Here is a 22,055-nt window from a genome sequence, read left to right as displayed (position 1 = left end):
CCTCTAGCAATTAACCTGCCTTAGAAAACAAACTTACATGAGCATAAAACATTATGGATGTTTCCATTTTTCAGAAACAAGCCACTTATGACAAACAAAACGTTAAGACAAGGCCAAGCCAAAATAAAATGTGAACACTCTACTGCTTATTTAATTCTAACAGACCTAGCACCTAATGTTTGAACATTAAAATATTTTTCTTCCCCGATGAAGGACGGACGGACCAGGACTGGATGCATTTTCACAATCATGTAAGTCAAGCCTACGTTGCTGTCAAAATGGGTGGTTTCACCCTCTTCCTCTTCCCCTCCCACCTGAGGGTTTCCAGCCTTTCATTCTTTCCCTGACATGCAAATAGTCAAACAGTCAGCCTCATTAGGGAGGAAACGGGCTGCAAGTTAACCCTACAGAACAACAGTGGTGTTCAGGCAGATCAGCTATTTCATTCTAGACTGATCATGCAGCTCTGTATGTTCCAATGCCAGCATCACAGACTTTGATACCAGCTTTAAACATTTGTGAAGCCATCACCCAGCCCATTGACGATGTCTGTGAAAAAGAAAACTACTGAGCTTGGTCCTCCAGTTTTTGGCTAATTACTAGATGATGCTCACTCCATCATTGCACAGTAGACAAACTAAATTCTCTGACAGGGCCAAAGACTGTTCACAAGAAAAAAACAAACATATAAACTGAAAAACACCTAGTTAATAAGCAAGATTTTTTACTTTGAATTACAAATGCCTACAGTGCTTTGAAGCCAAAAAGAAAGTAAATAATAATTCGCACCTGATATAAAAGTCAGCTTTCCAGTGAGAAACAATACAGCAAAGTAGGTAAGCTTACTGTCAGTTCTGACCTTAAAAGTAAGAGGCCAGAACACATCATTGTGTCGCCTTAAGCTCCATCATTCTCTTCTTTTAACATTGCACATAAACTCTTAGCTTCCAACTTTTCACTCTGGGCAACATACAGAATTTCTCCAAACCCAATCTCTCTTTTTCACTCTTTTCTACTAATATCTCTTTTTGCATCTTTCTCTTACAAAATTTTATGCATGCCCTCCTAACAAGAGGTCGCCCCTGGTTTTAAAGAAATGACTTATCAATATCTTTTATTACTATGTTGCTATGCCAACAAGTAATACTGCATCTTTAATACTAATGAACTGTCATATGGTCTTTACAAAACGGCCTACCTGACAAAGAGCTTGCCAAACTACCTCTTCGCAGCTTGCAGTCATCTTGACTTAGCTGACGATGGAGCTTGGTTTTCCCAGCAGATGAAAAGATGTCAGGATTGCTGAGCTTCCTGCAACGTAATGGAGCGGACTCTGTTATCATCTCCTGTAGAAACGAAAACAACCAGAAGTTTGTTAATGACAGCTAAGTATATGTTTTCTGAAACACACAATCTCAAAAGCATAAAGGAGACTATAAAATAATAATAATAAAAAAACAATCAACCATCAAACACATCACACACACAAAAAAAACCTGCTTAAAATTAAAACCTCTTTTGTGCCACGTATCTGCATGGAAAGCATATCACAAGATCCCAGTCAAATATGGGCCTTGAACACTGGTGCTGTAAGGAACATCATTAACAATAGTCAGAAAAAGGTAATTATGGTACAGTAGTTATTTGCTCTTGCAGTGTATGTAGGAAAAGAAGCTACTGAAAAATCAGGCTGTTTCGATTCAAGCTATATCCAGCTAAAGCGAAGAGTATTTTCTCCTAATTTCTTGAATATTTATTCCATCCAGTCTTTGAGTAATATACTCATAAAGAAACTCCTGCAATGTCTAATTGTAACCCAAAACTCCTACTATAAGTTACAGCTCTACTACAAGACCATATGTATCACTACATAATAATTAGGATAGAGATCATCCTTCGTGCAACGTCCTTGTTATTACTATAAACAAAATTAGACACGTATTTGTCAGGAACACTCTCACACATGTAAACTCCTTTCACACCATACAGCAAACTTTCCATCAAAATAGCAGTAGGTAGAACAGTGGCAAGCACAACCAAAGCGTTTTCCTCACGCATTTAATTGTTCTGGGGGTGTCAAACTCATTTCACAACCAAAGAAGGATTATGAGCATAGCTACCACACACGGATTTGAAGATAATGTCACACCTTCCATTATAGGCTATATGGATGAAGTTCTCCCTTCTCTGCAGTATCACAAAGCATTCCACATGTCTTAATGGATTGCTCCATGTTATTTCAAATGCCTCTCATTAGCTATGCAGCACTTCAAGCCATGCTTATCCTCATAAAAATCTCATCTGAGGCAGAAAATAAACTGAAAGGAACACTTTCCCTGCATGATACATCACCGCGTGGTTTAACGTAGATTTAAATCATGTTTAAATCAAAAATTAATCTACCAGTAGCGGGTTTTAATTAAAATTTGCAGATTCCAGTCAAAATCTATTTCTGAGGTCATTAATTCAAATCTATTCAGTCTACAGTGTTATGCCTCAAACTACCAAATCCAGACCAGGACTACACGCTTTAAAACGTCAAGAATTTACGCGAGTGTTTGGGTTTTGGTTTGGTTTTTGCTGTTGTTGTGGGGGTTTTTTGGGGTGGGGGAGGGAAGGAAGAGAGGACACGAATAAAGTGGCTTCACCTGAAAACAACTGAATTTGGATTTGAAATAGAATCCTCACTTAGCTCTGAGTCACTCATTCTCGACCTTTCGTAGACTCCATCTCCTTTTAATCACGGAATCTTTTGGCACCTCATTGTTATTTGTTTGAGGGACAGGAATGCTTTGCTCCACATCTGCTTTGGTGGTGCACCTTTCACAGGTTGAGAGATACTGCTCTGATGTAATTTCTTCCTCTGGTTATGGTGAGACATTCAGTCACTGCCCTGTCTAAACCAGACCAAGAGAGAGACTTGGGCAACTTCAAGTAGGTCAGTTCACTCATCCAGTTCATCACACAGCTGCAAACACTTGTGTTGGCACAAGAGTGGAGAGAGGCACAAAAACAAGTGACCAGGGGTAGAGAAAACTGCTTGAGCTGAAAACTGCTTTAATCTTAAGGTAGGTTCCTCACACATCTTGGAGAAAAGAACCTCACATTTTCATTTGCCTCTGATCTTTCCACAAAGGTACTGAAGACCTTCATTTCCAGCAGCCTGTACTTCCAGCAGCCACTAGTTGTGGATGCCCCATCCCTGGAAGTGTTCAAGGCCAGGTTAGATGAGGCTTTGGGCAACCTGGTGTAGTGGAGGATTTCTCTGCCCATGGCAGGGAGGTTGGAACTAGATGATCTTTAAGGTCCCTTCCAACCCTAACCATTCTATGATTCTGTTTTTCTGTCATTTGGAGAGCTGAAAAGACACGTACCACACTTTCTGTTTGTACTTAAGAGTAAGCTAAGTAATTTTAAATTGCAACATTAGCAGTCCCCCAGCAGGCCTCTGAAAGCTGTGGAGGCCAAGGGCAGGAAGTCTGTGCTGTTTCTATTTGGGATAGTGGAAGGTGGTTACATGTGTACACATATCTAAGTAGATACACAGACATATACACACACACACTTTTAATATGGCCTGTCCTAAATGCCTATAACATCTAAAAATCTGTCATGTGTTTCCCCAACTGTGACAGTCAAGAATTACCATACCTCAAAAAAAAACAAAAAAACAAACAAAAGCCAACCATGGGCAGTCCAGGTTTCAAGCAAACCATCCAGCCTACCCTGTCACACTCCCTATGCTTCAATTCCAACAAATGTTCCCAGCATCCTTCAATATCTAGTGACTTCCCTGAAACTAGTCATAACTCCCTTGAAAGGCCCTATGCACAAGATGCTACTGGTCAACCCCGCAGCCCATGTAGTGCCCTCTTACATAAATCCCTAGAAAAGCCAGCTTTTTCCCCACTCTCGGCCTGCACAGGTCATTGCCATGATTGTCTTGCCTTCATCAGTGCACTCAGGTTCCTTTAGGAAGGGGAAGTACAGTCTTGCTTGTCAGGCTGATGCAGCAACTGTAGTTGCTCTTCCACCATGCAGGTTTATATACCATTAAACTCACTTTTCAAATATTAAAAAAAAAAAAAAAATCCAGTGCCCTCTTCTGAAACAGCTTATTATGTTTTTAAAAATGCTAAGTACAACACGGTCAATTTAAAACTTCATTTTCTAAGAGCTATGCCTATATCGTGTCAGTGAAACAACGAAAAGAGAAAGTTTTAACTTGACAACAATAGAGTTGTCTTTCATAAGACTGCAATTTGTTTCACTCATCCACCAAAAAACAGCTTTACTATTACAGTTCACAGACGAACTACATGGAAATAGCAGTGGTTTATGATACCACTCTTAAACAAGGAAGAAAAAAAACCTACAGGAAGAGATCTTTCCTTGTCCTTTCCTCAAAGCAAGATGCAATAAATACAAAGGACAGAAAAGTCTTACACAGCATTCCCAATCAACAGACAAAGAAAACTCTGCAGTGATTAAGCAAAATTTTGCTTACATGCTTTTAAATTAGTAAATACGACTGCCAGCGTAAGTAATTTTAAGGACTCTACTTCCACTTCCGAAAGGAAAAAATTCTCACGGCTTTAGAAATGAAAGTATTGGTAAGCACGTAACAGACACACTTTGTTCACACAGCGTGAAAGGGACTGTGAGCCTCTCTCCATTAATTTCTTTTCAAAGGTGACAGAAAAAAAAAACTTCTTAATTTACTTTGGCCTTGTAGCTTTTGCCACAAGCTAAAAATCAGATTCAAACAGCCAGATGAATCCTGCAAAGCTTAGGGCTGAAGATAAAAGAATCACACAAACAACCTTGATGTGCTAGGCAAAGATTTTTCCTATCGGTCCCTTCAAAGGTACACCAAAATTTGCTCACATAACTTGAGACAGTAGGATATGAAGAACAGCAAAGGCTTTTCTTGAAGAGTGAGGGGCTCTGCATTTTTCAGCTCAGCCACTTACCACGCTTGCACAGAAACACAGTTAAAACAGTTGTGGCACTGGATATACACACAAGCCTGCTCGTCTTGCCTGGAATCTCACATAGGGATTATTACACTCAGCAAGATGGAGAACCAGACAGACTCCAACAGTAGCTGCAGACAAAAGATAAGAAACTCAATGTGCTTCCTGATACATAAGATTACGATAATATCCTACATTAAAATCCTGATCTGGTAATTTCAGAATATAGCTAAAAGGTACCTCCTCAGTCACCTTTTCCCATTCCATTGCACAGTGAAAGTCTCCCAAGCAATTCAAGCAAGAAATAAAAGAACAAGCACATACACCACTGCAATGCTTTTCAGCAGCTTTTCTTTTTTCATGTTCATTTAACAGGGCTGCAAAAGAGTAACACAGCAGCACAGACCCTCAAAATGGCAGGTGAATCCTGAAGGTGTGGATGCCTGTCAAAGTAATTCCCTGAACTGCCAGATGAAGTACCGCACAGTTAGTGAGTCTAACACAGAAGCACTAGACAAATGTTAGGAAAAAACTTTCTTAAGACCTGTCTTTATGGCCTACATGTAAGGTGTAACAGATCATACAAAGGAGCACTTCCTTAAATGTAACTGTGTATAACTAATTCAAAAATATCTGTTTCCTAGAGGTCTCTACAACAAGCAGAAATACTCAAATATGACTAACAGATATTCAAATCTGCAGGTCAAAACATGTTAAACTATTAGCTGAGGTGGGCAGGGAAAAAAAATAAATCTACAAGAAAGTTTTATATGAACGGGTAATCCATGAACAAGAAAAATGAGAAATCATTTGGTTTTTTAAGCCTAATGAGCATAACCACCTAAGGTTATCTGGAAGTGATTTCTAGCAAACTATAGAAACAAAGAAAAGAATGAAAATTTAAATACAATAAATTAGCAAAGAATGCACTAATACTGCCCTATTTTGTAAGGACGAAAACCAGTGAGTAATGCAACTCAAGGATAACCTGACACTTTCTGAATTTTTTTTAAGCTGTAGTCAATGTTGAAAGACGCATTTCCCATTTTTTAATACAGTATCATTTGTCCTTTAAAAGATAAAAGCCTGTTGTGTCAGGATTATGTACATGTATCTGAGAAGCATTCTTTTCTTTCTCAGCCTTTCCTCATCACTTTATATAACGTGTGTACATACTCTTAAAAAAAGATAAATCTGATCCTGTCATTAAGTCTGCTCTAATATACTTTAAAATACATTGAAAAAGCAAATTAAAGGCCTAGAGAACATATCACAAACCCAATATCTATCTAAATAAGCAGCAATTAACGCAACGGAATCATAGTATTTATGCTTTAGTATTTAGTACTGAAATCTGCCTTAACTTTCTAGCCTGGACATTACATATTGAGGGAAGAGGGCCCACAGTTTACCAGAAAGCTGAGGTGATCCCAAATGTGACCAAAATTGTAGGCTGAAAGAGAACTTGCAACTAAGACTCTTCTTAACTGTATCTGCTTAACTCATGAACTTGCCAGCAGAATCCTGAAAAATGTCAGACAGCAGAATCAAGAAAAATTACATTAAATCAACATAGCCTGCTAGAGACTATAATATATTGGTTTACTACATCAACAGGAGAGAAAAGCTTTACAGAATATATTACATTACATAAAATTTTCAGTATTTTAAAGACAGAAATGAGTTTTGGAATTTTTTTCTCTTTAATAGATTTATTTGAAGAACTTTGCAACAAATCCCAATATTCTCACAAAGGTAAATATAAAAACTTAATTTAATGTCAATATTAAGTATTCAAAATGACCGGAAAGCTCAGCATTATTGCCACAGTGATGTTTTCAATAGTTATACAGTGTAACATGCACATTCTGAATACCTTTAGCTTCCTCTGTACATTCATCTGTAGTTATAACACACATTACAGAAAAGTTACAAGACATTTAAATCCTTCTATAAAAAAAAAAAAAAAATCCCCCAGTTAAAAACAAATGAACATGAAAAAAATGTTTCCTGAAAGACATAGTATCAGAAACCTATACTATGAGATAAACCCTCCTTTTCTTGTTCTTCCAATGGGAAGACTTTTTTCTTAACTCTTTCAGAAAACAACTACAAGGTATGTTTCATGAGAATTAATCAATCAGAGCTTCAAAGTTGTTTCAGCAGGGAAGTCCAAGTTGTTAACTTTGTTGCCAAGTGTTCCCAGCTGCAGGAACACATTAAAAAGCTTGTTAAAAAGTAAAAGTAAATATTTACAATTATGTACATTATTACCCCCTTCCTGAGGATCACTGGGATGCAAAATGGAACCATGGTCTAGAAGATGAGGTAATCTGTGATTAAATGATATCAGCTTGAATGTTCAGTCCTTATATGAAAATACAACAACCACCACCACATCGGTTTGCACAAGCAAAGTATTTGATCCTACTTCAGGATCTCCCAACTAAGAGACAAACGGGTAGTGCAATTCCTGAATTCAGCTCGTAAATGCCTAAAGTCAAAAGAATTTCATCTATGAAAGAAAGAGCAACGAAGCCTCTACTAGAGTCTCTACTAAACTTTACAGAAGCCCAAACAAACCACTACCAATATATCAAGACTCAAAACCCCACTACATGCTCACTAGTTACACTGAAAACAAAACCAGCCTGAACAAAGACACTGCACGTTGAAGGCCACATCGTTCCTTTATCGTTGGTATTCTAGCATGAGTATTTAAAAGGTGTCTAGAGCAGGGAAAGTATTTCCTGGCCAGATAAAAAAAAAAAAAACACACATAAGCAACTCTATAATTCATCATCTGTACTAGAATCCTGTCTGCTGTAAAGATTAAAAGAATTTTGACCCAAAAAAAAAGTGATTTGTAAAAAAAAGCGTTGTTAGAAGACATCAATAACACCTTCTCTCTGAAAACTTTCTTCCATTGAACTCAGCAGATGTGCCAAGCATGCAATGTGTCCCAACATCACTGACCAGCATTGCTGCAAAGTCTCTTAGCATCCCATCACCTTCTATATTCTTGTCTATTATATCTTACAGAGTTGGAGATGGATGTTTAGATTTGCTAAAGACCATAATTCACAGTATCAACAAGCTAAAATTGTTCTCATTTGCCAGTTTCTTACAGATTTATTTAGATATTTATTACACAGAAAACACCAAATTTAACACCTTTTATTATGATTATGCCGTAAGAAAGATCAGAATGAGAACTGCTGAAGGAACCAGGGAGGAAGCAGAAACACAGCTGCATCTTAAGCTGTGCGTGTAAAAAGACCTACGATTTCACATTTGCTGTGAAAAGGGAGAGAATTAGGAGACCATTCTGCAGGGTGCCTTGATTCTCTGCAACATTGATGCTATTTTTTTTTCCAATGAGTGAGCTTTCAGATCTCCAACTACATTTATTTTTGTTCACAGTACTAACACTGCCTCACTGTCTCATTATCAGGAAAGGGGCAAAACAACACAAAATACCTACTTATACCTGTGTAAATTCTGTTTAATGTCTACAAACAAAGTTACTATCGAGTCATTTTCTCTGGCAATGTAAACTCCCTGTTTGTCTATGGTGAGACATGAACAAAACCTAGTGATAGGTTTAAAGTTCATTCAATTTACATAAACGAACAATTGCTTCATGGCAATAGGATCTGGAAGAGAGTGTCACTCGATTTTATACATTACAGACAGGAACCTCTGGGTCACATTTCAAAAACTGAGAAGTTATCTGTATTAATATTTGATTCTCAGCCCAAAACAATATAGAATAGGCACAAATAAATATATTTTATATATATAAAATTAAAATACTAGCTGAAAAATACCAAGTTTGGCAAGTGAACAATAAGATAGTGTATTAAAATGCGCATGCTGTATAAAAATTACTTATTTACTAGTAGTGCAGAGTTCTAAACTTCTTTTGAAAAAAGCACTTCCCAAAGAAATAGGTTAAGAGTTGTTAAGTTTGAAGCAGAGTCTCAAATGAAAGTCTCTGTTGGTTCAGTACGAGATACAGCCCTTAAAAAAGTGTCCCAAGGCTAAGGGGGCTAGAAGAGAGAAATCCATACCCAGCTGCTGTTCCAAGGCTTGTTTCAAATGAAGCTGCCTACAAAGAGAAGAAAAAGGTAACTCATGAACTGAACCTCGGCAGGGAACTGCGCAGGGGAGTTAAAGGGGCTTTTCAGATTAGACATTCAACGACTGCTTATAGATGCACAACACAATTTTAAGATTTAATTTATAAAGCTCACTTGAATAGTGCACACTGCACAGAAAGAGAAGCACGAAATCAAACACCACCACAGGAATTCTCTCCAACCACACTACCGTTTTGCCCAGGATGCTTTTATATATTGCAACTATCACCTGAACAGTGGTAGTGGAACTACCTGTCCTTAGACAGAGATTAGTGGCAAAATAAAATCTAACAAGGCACAATGGTCTGCTAAGAGTTAGAACACTATTTGCTTGTATACATGACAAAGACCAAGATATATTTTAATCTGGTGTTATCATCACTGAGGAATAGATATCCACAGTAGGAAAAAAAAAATACTTTTCTTTTGTTTGTGATGATGGAAGTTCCAATACTTGGCATCAATATTTTTGTCTCCATGAACCATCTGGAATCTTCTCACTTCCTACCACAAATGAGATAAGCACATCAATGCACAGCAAAAATAAGAAGCCCTTATGTGAAGTTTTCCTGAGAACAAGTTTTCCCTCAAACTCAATCACTGTTAAAATAACATTTTAATATGGAGTCTTAGAAAAGTCTAAATCCGGCTGGAGGCCGGTCACCAGTGGCGTTCCCCAGGGCTCAGTGCTGGGTCCAGTTCTGTTTAACATCTTTATCAATGACCTGGATGAGGGAATTGAATGTACCCTCAGTAAATTTGCGGACGACACCAATCTGGGAGGCTGTGTCGATCTGCTTGAGGGTAGGGAGGCCCTTCAGAGGGATTTGAACAGACTGGATCGTTGGGCTGAGGCCAATGGCATGAGCTTTAATAAGGCCAAGTGCAGAGTCCTTCACTTGGGGTATAAAAACCCCAAGCATCGCTATAGGCTCGGGGAAGAGTGGCTGGAGAGCTGCCTGGCGGAGAAGGACCTGGGGGTGTTGGTTGACTACCGGCTTGATATGAGCCAGCAGTGTGCCCAGGTGACCAAAAAGGCCAATGGGATACTGGCGTGTATCAAGAATAGTGTGACCAGCAGGAGCAGGGAAGTGATCCTGCCCCTGTACTCGGCACTGGTGAGGCCGCACCTGGAATATTGTGTCCAGTTTTGGGCCCCTCGCTTTAAGAGAGATATTGAGCTCCTGGAGCGGGTCCAAAGAAGGGCGACTAAACTGGTCAAGGGGCTGGAAAATAAAACTTATGACAAGCGGCTGAGGGAGTTGGGGCTGTTTAGCCTGGAGAAGAGGAAGCTGAGGGGAGACCTGATTACAGCCTACAAATACTTGAGAAAAGATGGTGGGAAGGTAGGGGAAGGGCTCTTTACATTAGTGTTGGGTGATAGAACAAGAGGAAATGGGTATAAGCTTAGTCAGGGGAGATTCAGGTTGGATGTTAGGAAGTATTCTTCTCTGAAAGGGTTGTCAGCCACTGGAATAGGCTGCCCAGGGAGGTGGTTGAGTCCCATCCCTGGATGTGTTTAAGAATAGGGTGGATGATCTACTTGGGGATATGGTTTAACGGGGATTAGGGATGGTTGGACTCGATGATCTCTAAGGTCCTTTCCAACCTAGAAATCTATGAATCTATGAAAAGACCTTTGAAAGGAAATCAAGTGTTCAGGACTGACATTAACCGTTCTGGACAGCACCAGAAGTTCAGAGGGTACAAATTAAGTTGGGTCCAGCCATACACCTAATTCAGACTTCAGTAAAACTGCTCTCTATATGCTACAGGCTAGCATTTGTTTACCATTGTAACCATTCTGTACTTTCTCTTCCGTCATGAAAGATAAACTGGTCTGTGAACTCTTCCATCAAATCAAGCACAGAAAAGTCAATGGGAACGTTAGGACCTACAAAATCTTTTTTTTTTTTTTTTTTAAATCCTAGTGTGCTATAAACTAACATATTCAAGTGATAAACACACGTAGCATATACTGAGCTAATTTCCATCAGACAGCTCACAGTCACTGCGAGAAGTTCGGGCCAGCAGAATGCAGCCTCACACAAGCAACAAATGCAAGTGTTACTGGAAATCTGCCTTGAACGCATTGCTGTACATTTGGACAACGTGCAGATAACGGAAGTGGCACTCCAGAAGTGCACTGAAATTTAGCTTATTAGAACTATTGCTAAGTATTTTTACTATTAGCAGAATTAGCTGAGAGGCCAAACACCTACAACAAGAATGTTAGAAATACTAGCACAACACAGTAAAGGCCAAAAAAAATTATCCAAGTGTCATTCAATTAAGTAGTTAAATAACTTATTTTGTCTTTGTATTGTTGTTACAGTGGATTGCTTGTCATGCCATATAGCAAAAAACACTAGAGAAAGTCTTCCTATATAGTCAGTTCATGAAGACGTGTACTGAAACTGAATCAGAAATTTATTTCAAAAATTCTTAAACTCTCCACAGTCCAACCTTTACAGTGCTATCTGCTCCTGGAAATTCAAACAGGTACATGTAATGTTTTAAAGCAGTCTTGCTTTTACATTCATGAAAATCCAGACCAACTAAAAGGTTTTAGAAATATTTTACTGTTAAATTGTTTACTATACGTATAGCAAAAAGTGAAAATATTTACGATGTGGTTCTAATAGCAAAGGCATGACTTTTTCCTGGAAAGAAACAGAGCATCATCCTATTTTCCATGTAAATAGTGAATCTCCATAAATGCTAGAGCAATTCCAAACAGCAAAAAACTGACAAGCTAGACAGCTAGATTTTTTTGTTTGCTGGGTTTTCAGTCCTGAGCTCTCTTCCCTCACTGCACTGTAATGTGTATTTGTAACAGAATATTTGAAAATAATTTCTGACAGATTACTAGTTTTAGGGTTCATGGGACCTGAGCTGTAAGTGAGGTAATACACTATCATAAAAAACACAGCTTAGAGGAGAGCAAGTGAAAAAAGTTTAATGCAGGTTTTAAAGGTAACAACAGAGCTACTTCGTTACAAACCAAACAAGGCCTTCAGATCTTTCTACTACAATGACACATCACAGAGCATCTAATTCCTATGGCCAAGAGTGACACCTATCAAGGCAACAACAAATCAAGTGCATTTTCCTCACCTGAAACAGATTTTTCTACTACCATGCAAAAAGGTAGAATTTTTTGAGTGACCATGGACTCAGCTTCTTCCCCAAAGAGCAGCATTTTCACCAGGGTTCAAATAGTACTACATCCCTGCAAAAAGACACTGACCACAGCACATCATTATTTGATGTGGAAATGAAATTGTTAAGACTCTACACGACCTGTTGATTTAGCTTGTGGTTCTTGAGGAACAAGGTCTTGATAGATGATAAAGCTCTTTGGTTTAGTCTCAAACAGTTCACTGACCTGGTTGTCTTCACTGCTTCCTTAGCTTCAGCTACTCAGGTTCAAAGAATAAGAACTAAATAAGAGCAGAAAAACCTTTTATTTTAAATAAATGCCTATTATCAATAATCCACTGCATTTCTTGTAAGTGCCAAAGCTATGTTGGCTTATGGAGCACACCAGGACACTCAGGTTATAAAAATAACCCACCAGATACAAATACAGAATTGCCTCTTCCAGAGCTCTAAGAACTACCTGGACAGGCAGGTCAACACTCGCGTTCTTTGCGCTGTGAGGCATATAAGCCTGCTCAAGAAGTCAGCCAACTTCTAGACGCAAAGTCAGTAATGCACACCCATTCCTCCAACGCAATACACAAAATGTTGCTTGGCTTCCCGAAGCCTATAGCCAGGAACACATCCAGGCTTTCTGAGTGTTTTGTAGATGTCTAATCCCAGCCTCCAACAGCATCACACTGTTATCCTGAACTGCTCTGTAACAAATTCTAAGTAGCAGCAGCTTTTCCCTTCGAGCTAATAATTGACTACGATTATAAAGACAAGTAGTCCCACACCAAATCCAGCCACTTCTGGTAGATTACTTCTCTCGGTTCCTTCACTTCTATACTCCTTTCGGACAATACAGTGCACTGCTGAACTCAGATGCAAATCACCAGCAAGATGAACACCGATAAATTCACAATCTCCCCACTGTCTGCTTAGCTATTTCATTTGAAAGACACGAAATTAACAGGGCTCATGCGCAGAGTTTGCTCTTACTCTTCACTTGTGACAGGAAACTGAAATCTCACATGGGCGGGCTGAATTATCTAAGATGCTGATGCAATGCCTACCTGCTCATTGATTTCCAAAAACAGATTTAAACAAATTAGGTTTTCCCATTGCTATTCAACTTTGAGGGAGGTGATGTTTCTACTACATCAGGCCTGAGAAGTGCCATATGCCCTCTGGCTCTATTGTGCTCTAACAAGCCTATGGCAGAATTGCTCACTTGACTCTATGCCCCTTTGGTCTGCTTCTAGATGAACCTTGTGGCTCAATTCTGCTATTATCCAACAAGCACATGGCAGAATGGATCACTTGACTTTATACCTCTTTGCCTGCTTTTACACGACACTTTTCTTCAGTTACTTTTCTCCCGACCCTGTTCTTCTAAACATCAGTATGAACATACAAGTGAACTCAGCACGACGTGTTACCAGCAGCTGCCATTGCTGCCCGGTTGAAACACAGAAAGGCAAAACTATGGCTAAGGAAGAAGTCACGCAGGAGTAGCTCAGGCATCAACCAGAAACAGCTTATGGAAGGCAGTGAGACATACCCACAGGACATTGAGAGGTTTGTTCTTTCCATTTTCTTTTCTTGCCTCCTCAGGAAAAGGTCAGAAAGAAAAAGAGACAGAACTATACATGTCATAGGGAACAGCTCCTTCTTCCAAAGCTATACTCTGGCTTCTTCACTACCTTTATTTCTCCACAGAGAAGGGGATAAACTTAAGAAATCACACTCTGAGGATGAGTAAGAATGCCTGCCGGCCAGCCATATGCTCTGGACTCTGGTTCACCCTATTAGAAGCTTTATGGGCTAGAACATGGCATCTTTTTATTAAAAAAACTCTTATTTTTTGCCCCTTCCCTGTAATGAGAAAAAGAGCTAGACACCAACAAAGAAAGAGAGATGGGAAAAGGAAGCCCGAGGTCTGCAAACAGCAACTGAGCTTTTAATGGTAAGTCACATCCACAGCTCATAATTTAGGAGTCTTTACCGACATCTGTCTTAACACTTTCTTTAGGTTCCTTCACAAAACAGGCACAGAACAGAATTGCCCTAAAATCAGCCCTAAACAGCAACAATATCCCAAAACAGGTAGCTAGAAGTATTTATGTAAACAGATGGTTCCTGATCTTCTAGAAGTCAGCAGCATTCCCTCTCTCCTTTGATAAGAAGGGACAGTTATGCTTACAGAACATATTGGCTACATTTAATCTTCGTTTGCTTTTATGGAATCTGTAATGTGAATATTAAAAACTACACTTTACTCCAAATGCAATCTGCATTGCCAGCAATACATCCGTTTGATTCTGTTTATTTGCTGGAATTTTGGAAATAAACTTCCATCTTCTTCAGATTAAGTTTCATCTCACTTTGTAGGTTTTGATATGAAGTTAGCTTTGAGCGTTGTGAGCTGTTAATCATAGGGTCCATGGCTGGGGGAGCAGAACAGGAGCTGCAACAGAGCTCTCTCTGATCAGCAGCCTGAAAGACAGAGGTGTAGAGAAAGCTCAGAAGCAAAGCGTCAAATGAACTCCAAAACCTTGCTTCTTCACCTATCAAACAAAAGGGAAGACTCATGGTAGAAATAATCAAAGAACATCAAACTGTTATGCAGTCTACATACAGGGCTCATCATAATAGAAGCACTGCCTTTAATAGGACTGATGGCACCCAGAGGGAAAAGAAAAAAAAACTCTTATTATATTTGAAGCACAGAAGTTCTGATTAGGAAAAAAAAAAAAAAAAAATCTCTTCACTTTCCAGGCTTGCCACGCAGCAAGGAAAGCATGGCAACGGCTTCTTTGCAGCTGTGGAGGCAAAACAAATCTGACTAGCACTCTGGGGTTTGGCCAGTTTCTCCTTGACGGTCACTGACTGGTTTCCAAAAAAAACAGACAGGGTGAGAAGCCAGTGGAGAGGATCCTTTGTTATTCCTTCAAAAAAAAAAAAAAAAATCAAAATATAAAGACAACAGGAAAGAGGGGATAAGCTTTCTAACCTAACATATATAAGTAGTCTTGGACCAATTTGCACAATGTCCTGAATACAGGGAGTAGAAATATCCACACAGGCATAACGTTACAAAACTCTCTCATATGACACACCCAACTGTGGTAATGCAATTCCAGAAATTGTAAAAAGACAAGTATCAAACAGTAGTGGAGATATAACCTTGTCTGTGATCACACTATTCCAGGCTGCTGCCAGAATACTACCTATTTTCAATGCACACACTCCAAGAACAACTGGGGGCAAAGTACAAAGTGCTAGAAGCAAAAGAACTCAGTGTCTTCTGTTCCAACTGAAACTAGATTTTACATTTAAAATACTCATACATGGAAAAGATATCAGATAGTAGAGAATTTTTACTGCCTATGCTAGCACAGCCATATTCCAGAGCTAAAAGTTGGACATTAGACCAAAAAAAAGCCTTGAAGTAAGATGTGGTTTAGTTTCCTGACTGCAAGAATAATTAAACATTGGCAGAGCTTTCCAGAAGAGGTGACAGACACACCATGATCTAAGGCTAAGATAAGATCAATTTCTAAGAAAGACATTTTAATTTATGTTTCAGGAAAGCTCCACAGTCTGGACACGTGGGGAAATCACACTGGACAAGCACAGTAATCCATTTTGGCTTCGGACGTACAGATCTACAAAGTTTCAAAGACACATGGAGAGAAAGGAATACTTTTGCTACTCTCAGAAAGTTCGTAGCACTACGGTTCCAAAGGAGTGTAACAGTTAAATGATTTGATTGCAAGTCAGCTGTCTTGTTCAAAGCTCAGGAAATACTTTCTATCCGATGCAGAACTGAGGGATACTGTCTGGGGAACACACAAGATCCCTCTTCTCCAGGCATGCCAAACTATCCTAAAGAAAGGGCTCTCCCAACACAAAACTAACCTGGATGAAGGAGGGGTTTAATCTTTCTCTGTATTATATGTGCAGCTTGCCTGTTGGCATCAGCTGAACATTTCCCATACAACAAACACATGTGCAGGAGAGGAGTCTCCACCTTGGACATTTCAGTCCAACTCTTCAGCAGCAGCAAAGCTAAACTTCATACCAGAAAAAGGGTTCCTCTAACCCGAAACCTCACCTCTACAACTTGCAGTCCCTCTGTCAGCCCCTTGAAGTGTTTGCTGAGATTCTGCTACTGTTGTCCCCTTCACCTCTTTATTATCCTACAAAATCACAAAGTCATGGAATCTGCTCAGAAGTCCTTGCCTGACTCTAGCCATCCATAGCAAGAGGAAAGGGAAGCTCGACAGAAGTGAGGGTAAAATGCTGACAAGCACAGGGTCGGTTTCTGTTCCCTCACCCTGTCACATCTCTGAGCAAAGCACCACTGTGCAGCACCACTTGTTCCCTGGATGCCTTTAGAGCAGAGGATGCTGTTCAACGATGCTCAGTGTCCTCTATTTTTAATCTTTTGACCTTCAACCTCCATCCTCCTAGACCTGCCACAATACTTTAGCTTTCCTCATATCTGTTTATTTTCCCCCTGCTTTCAGAGGAAGGCAGGATTTAGATTTGTTAGGGTTAACAACGGGCTAACATCCACTCCTCATGGAAAAAAAAAAATATAAAAATAGCAATGACAGTCCCTACAGACAAGTAAAGGGAAGCATCACGCATTTGCCCCATTCTAATGTTTTTCTAGAAAGGAGTTAATTTCAGTTGTTTTCCTCTGGTGGATGGAGTCTGTCTACGTAATAATCTTCACTAGATCACTCCTCCTCTGCACGCTTTTTGCATCCATTACATCTCTAGGCCAAAAAAAAAAAAAAAAAAACATACATGCATTATCTTTTGCATGAAGATCCATCTCTTTTTAAGCCTGACTCCTAGCTTATACCAGGGAAAATAGTCAGCTGCTGTTTGCTGTCTTCCCTCTACATACTAACCATGGTCTTGTATACTTCCATCATAACCCCCTTAAGCCATATCTTCTAGACACCAGAGTCCTTTATGTGCGAACTTTGACCTTTGACTTCTACCCCAAGCAGAAAATGCTCATAAAAGCACCTCCGACAAATATTGGCTATGATCCACGCGAGATCTTTTACGACATCACAATGTCTCAAACTAATTATCCAAGCACAACATGGGAAATCTAATGCTTTTAACGTGCTTCTGGATGAGGGCGACTGTCATTCATAAGCAACAATAACTTTCACCTCACCTTTCCGTTCTTCTCCTTCGATGTAGTCAGCAAACACAGGATGATTACACTGGTACTTCATGTAAATCCAAGGGGCTGTGTTTGACAAAGATGCCTTCACTCATGGAAACTAAACTGTCACAGGATAAGAAGCACAATTCAACTACGAATTAATGATGGACTAACAGGAAATAAGAAGTTGGAACAATTGGCCCTTTTCCCAAAAAAAGAAGGATCACCAGTGAAGTCCCACAAGGATCTGTTTTGGGATCAACACATTCAACATTTTAAAGCAAAATCTGGCAAAGAAACTTAAAACTCATGTGAGGCAATGTGCTAACAATGCTTAAAGTTACTCAAGGTTGCAAAAGCGATGGCCAAAGATCTGAAGATCTTAATGATACTGTTTAAGTGGGCTGTAAAACAGCAGATAAGATTAAATGTAGATAAATGTGAAGTGATGCATAGTGTAAAAAAAAAAAAAATCCTAAATTTATATACACAATGACAAATTCTAAACTAGCTATTACCACTTTAAAAAGTGATTGTGGAGGCATAACAGAGCTCCAGGGACACGCCAACCCAACGCTTACATATCGTCAAGAGAAGGCAGGTAGAAGATTAAAGAATAAAACCTAACACGCTACGTAAGTTTACAGGGTATCATCGCCGAAATATGGTAGGCAGCCCTGGTGGTTGTTCCCCAACCCTGTTCCTCTGATCCCTGCACCACTGTCTCCAATCAGGAGCACACCTACAAAAGGTGCCAAGAAAACAGCAAGGACAATGAAAAGGACAGAGTCATTTCTCTAAAATGCCTCTTGAAAAATCACAAGCAAGGGACGATAAATAAAATTTATCAACCCGTAAGCAACACAGAGTAACATATATTCTCTTTTTCACTGCCTCTTCCAATACAAGAATTAACAAACAAGGCATGAAACAAGCAGGTAGAAAGCTTAAAAACAAACAAAAGGAAGTGTTTATTTTCCACACGAAATGTGTTTAAGGCTTACAACACTCAGCCACAGGATGTTGTGGATGCTACAAGCATACATGGCTTCAAATACTGATCAGACAAATTCATAGAAGAAAAAACCCACTGGGGGCACTAAAAACAAATATCACCTCTAGTTCCGGAAACCTGTGAGCCACAAATTACTGGAGGCTGGGAGAGGCATTTCCTCAATATACACTATACTCTTCTCCTAGCATCTGCTTCGGCAGCTCAGAGAGGCAGGATACTGGGCTAGAGGGATCTTTAACATGACCAAGTTCTGTCATTTTCATGTTCTTACATAACTCATAAAGAAGTGAAAACATCAATCGTACGTACATGTCAGAACTATAAGCGCAGCACATCAAAGGACCAGATTTCCAAAGGCTTAAAGGTCAGTACAGCGATTAACTACTGCGGTCACAGTCTGATAAGTACTTTTTCCAACATTAGAGTAGCTCCGTTTCCCCAACCACAAACTTGTGCAAATGTACAGCAAGCAAACTGTGAAATCTGAATTTAATTCAGAACGGTTCCCTGCAGCTGTGCACACTGTTGCAGGCTTGGAAATAACAGGGCTACTTAAATCAGAAGTGGCCCCAAAGGAAATATTTGTCAAGCTACAAGCTGCATCAGTGGAAACAGAGTATCACCCTGCCTTTTCCATCTCAGAAGGCCCTTTCCACCACATCCACACTACCAACTCCTGATGTTTGAAGAAATACTGAATTATCAACATTAAAGACAGAAATGCTGTGTAGACTTATTTGTCCTGTTTATTAAATTTGTCCAACATATCTATTTCTTTCCAGTTCCTTACCACATTTACAAGACTTCCACAACTTCAAACGGAAGATAAAAAAGGGAGAGGGGATGAGAGGTTCTCCTAAGAAGTCTGGGAGGCGTCTCACACAGGTTGAGTAGAGGCTTTCTTAACTTTAGCTGCAAAACTTCTCAAGGACTCCATCACATTGAATTCTTGCCCGCACATAAAGATCTGTTCCTACAAGTCACATCAGGTCTTAGAGCACTCAAGCTAAAAACAAGCTGCCAGCATCTCCCATTAAAAAGCCTTGTGCATCTCAAAAACGGGCATTTCTGAATTTGCAGCCTTTCCTGTTTTGCAATATTAATGTTGTTTCGGTGAAGCTTCCCGAGTGTTCAATACATTTTATGGTACCCGCTGTGTTCTATTCGCATGATTTGTAGAAAGCTTAGTGTGCAGCTACCAAAAATGGAAATAATTTCCTCTAATTCCTGTGTCAATATCATACACAATATATCAAAACAGTACAACAAACACCTTGCTACTGCATTTGATAGCTCTACAAGCCGCTATTTTAATAGTCAGTTGGGAAGAAATTAAGTCACCTCTTCTGCTTTTAGATTCTTTTTTTTTTCCTCTGAATAAGGATATTAGTGTTCTTTAATTGTTTCAGGAAGTGATAAGCATCAAAAGCAGCAGCACCTCTTCGCCACCTAGCTTAACATGGCACAAGGAATAAAATAAAAAGAGCTCTCCTCTTCCAGGGCCCAGTCTGAGAAATCAATATTCAAGAGATTCCCACTAGTCTAAGCCAAAATACAAGTCTCCTATAACTGAAGGAAATGTAATGCAGCTTTTCTAGAAAAACCTAAGAAATTATTACAAAAATAGAGTAAACCTGTGCATCTGCAACAAGATAAACTTAAGACACCTTATTGACCAGAAAAGTAGAAGAACCTAGTTTTTCACTTTGCCCCTAAAAGAGGTAAAACAAAGCACTGAATCACTGCATTCTGGGAGTCTTTATACTTGTGATGCTTTCTCATTCTCTTTAAAAAAAAAAAAAAAAAAAGCATTAGTTTCCATGTACGTTTTTAAACTGCCAAATCTCATCCCCCGTTTTTCTCTCTTGTAAAACTAGGAATGTCAAAACACATCGAAACAGAGTTTAAGATCTCTTGGGTCTCTCATCCCTGTAACCCGAAGCAGCAATCAGTAGATCCTTTTTTTGTGGGAGTCAAAGACATAAAAGCGGACACACTGAACTTAGGCAACTCTCACTCTTAACGAGCCTACGTGTTTTCAAATACTGCAAAGGTGTGCTTCCTAAATAAAATACTTCTTACGTTAAGAATTAAGACCTAAAAAAACGCTCGAAAATGCATCATAATTAACGTCACAACTGGAAGTGACCTACAGAAGGTTACTAGCAAGAAGTATTCCGCAATTCTTAACACCAGCAAGCACATAACACACGCTAGACTTCACTGCATCCTCTCTCGCTTCTCCATCGGCACGCAGGCAGGACTTCTGGCACCACGGCGACTGCCCCACCACTCACTCCAGGCCACGCCGTCAGACCACTGACACACCACCCCTCCGTTTCTGACCGCCGCATCTACCCTCTCCCTTTCTGGGGTCACCTGTCCGCGGACGCGCACGTAACGCGAAAGGATGCTTGGAGGATGCCACCCCCCCCCCGCGCCGACCCCTCCCGCCGGGCGCAGCACCTCGCCGCCCCCCGGCCACCCTCCCCGCGCTGGAGCCGGGCAGCCCCCGCCCGGGCCGGGCGCTCCGCTGCCCGCGACTGCGGCAGCCGCACCCGGGCGGGCGCGGAGGGCGGCGCCGCCGGGCGCCCCCGCCCGCCGCGGTGCCGCCACGCGGGGCGCGCGTCGCCATGCCAACGGCCGCCACCGGCCCGGCGGGGCCCCCCCGCCCCACGCCCCGGCTTTACCCTCTCCAGCGCCTCCCGGCAAGGCGCCCCCGTGGCCCTGGCGTCCTCCGGCTCCTTCCTGCCGCCGCCCCCCAGCAGCGTGGCTCTCCGCTCCGCCGCGCTGGCGGCCACCGCCCGCCCGGGCTCCCTCCGCGGCGGCGGCGGCGGCGCCGCCGCTTTGTCCCCCCGGGAGCGGCCCTTCCTCATCGCGGCGGCTTCTCCTCAGCGGCGGCTGCGGCACGACTCGGGCCTCCGCGGCGCGGAGCCGGCCATGGCCGGCGGGAGTCACGGAGAGCCGGAGCGGCGCCGCCGCCACCGCCGCCGCCACCACCTGCGCGCGGGGCGGAGGGACATGCCCGCCCGCCGCCGCCGCCGCTCCCGCCGCCCGCCTGTCAGGGAGCGCGAGCGCCGCGCCTGCTGCTGCGGCGCCCCCCCCCCCCCGACGGCGCGCGCGCCCGCCCTCTCGCCGGCCGCTGCCTATCGCGAGAGCACCGGCCTCGCGGCGGGGAAGAGGCGCGAGACTTGGAAGGAGGGGGCGGGGAAGGAGAGGAGCGCGCGAGACTCGTCACGAGGGGCGGGCGGGAGGTGCGAGGCGGGAAAGGGCGCGGGGTAGCCTGGGAAAGCGGTGGGTCCCGCTGAGCGGATGGAGGGGGTCGCTACTGCTGCTGCCGCCGCTGCAGTCCCGGGGCGGGTGGTCCGCAGGGCCCCGCACGCCGCCGGTGAGAACGCTCGGAAATGAGGAGTAAACCGGGGGGCACCGGCCGCACCGCCCCGGCAGCCGGGCTCCCACGGAGCTGTCCGGACAAGCGGTGCCTCCGGGCTGCGGAGGCTCCGCTTCCACGCTGGGAAAGGAGGAACAGGGCCGGCTCGCTGCGGTCGCGAAAGGAGGCTCAGGAGCGTCAGCTGAGGGTG

At 41.7% G+C, this 22,055-nt stretch overlaps 1 protein-coding gene across 5 annotated transcripts in view; it reads right to left on the bottom strand.

Annotated features, from left to right (window-relative positions):
- MAST2 (microtubule associated serine/threonine kinase 2) overlaps nucleotides 1-21,350 on the bottom strand; it is a 194,868-nt gene extending 173,518 nt beyond the window's left edge. For 4 of the 5 annotated variants that reach the window (XM_086617846.1, XM_086617847.1, XM_086617848.1 and 1 more), the window contains exons 1-2: nucleotides 21,165-21,350; nucleotides 1,199-1,346 (exon numbers count right to left, since the gene is read on the bottom strand). In XM_086617846.1, the coding sequence (XP_086473972.1) occupies nucleotides 1,199-1,346; nucleotides 21,165-21,350 (334 nt within the window). The remainder of the gene's footprint in view (nucleotides 1-1,198; nucleotides 1,347-21,164) is intronic. The other variant, XM_086617849.1, reaches the window with a different exon arrangement.
- Between the last annotated feature and the right edge of the window lie 705 nt (nucleotides 21,351-22,055).

This window comes from Tauraco erythrolophus, chromosome 10 (assembly GCF_009769465.1).
Source record: "Tauraco erythrolophus isolate bTauEry1 chromosome 10, bTauEry1.pri, whole genome shotgun sequence".
Taxonomy (NCBI): domain Eukaryota; kingdom Metazoa; phylum Chordata; class Aves; order Musophagiformes; family Musophagidae; genus Tauraco; species Tauraco erythrolophus.
This window is presented reverse-complemented; position numbering and strand designations above follow the sequence as displayed.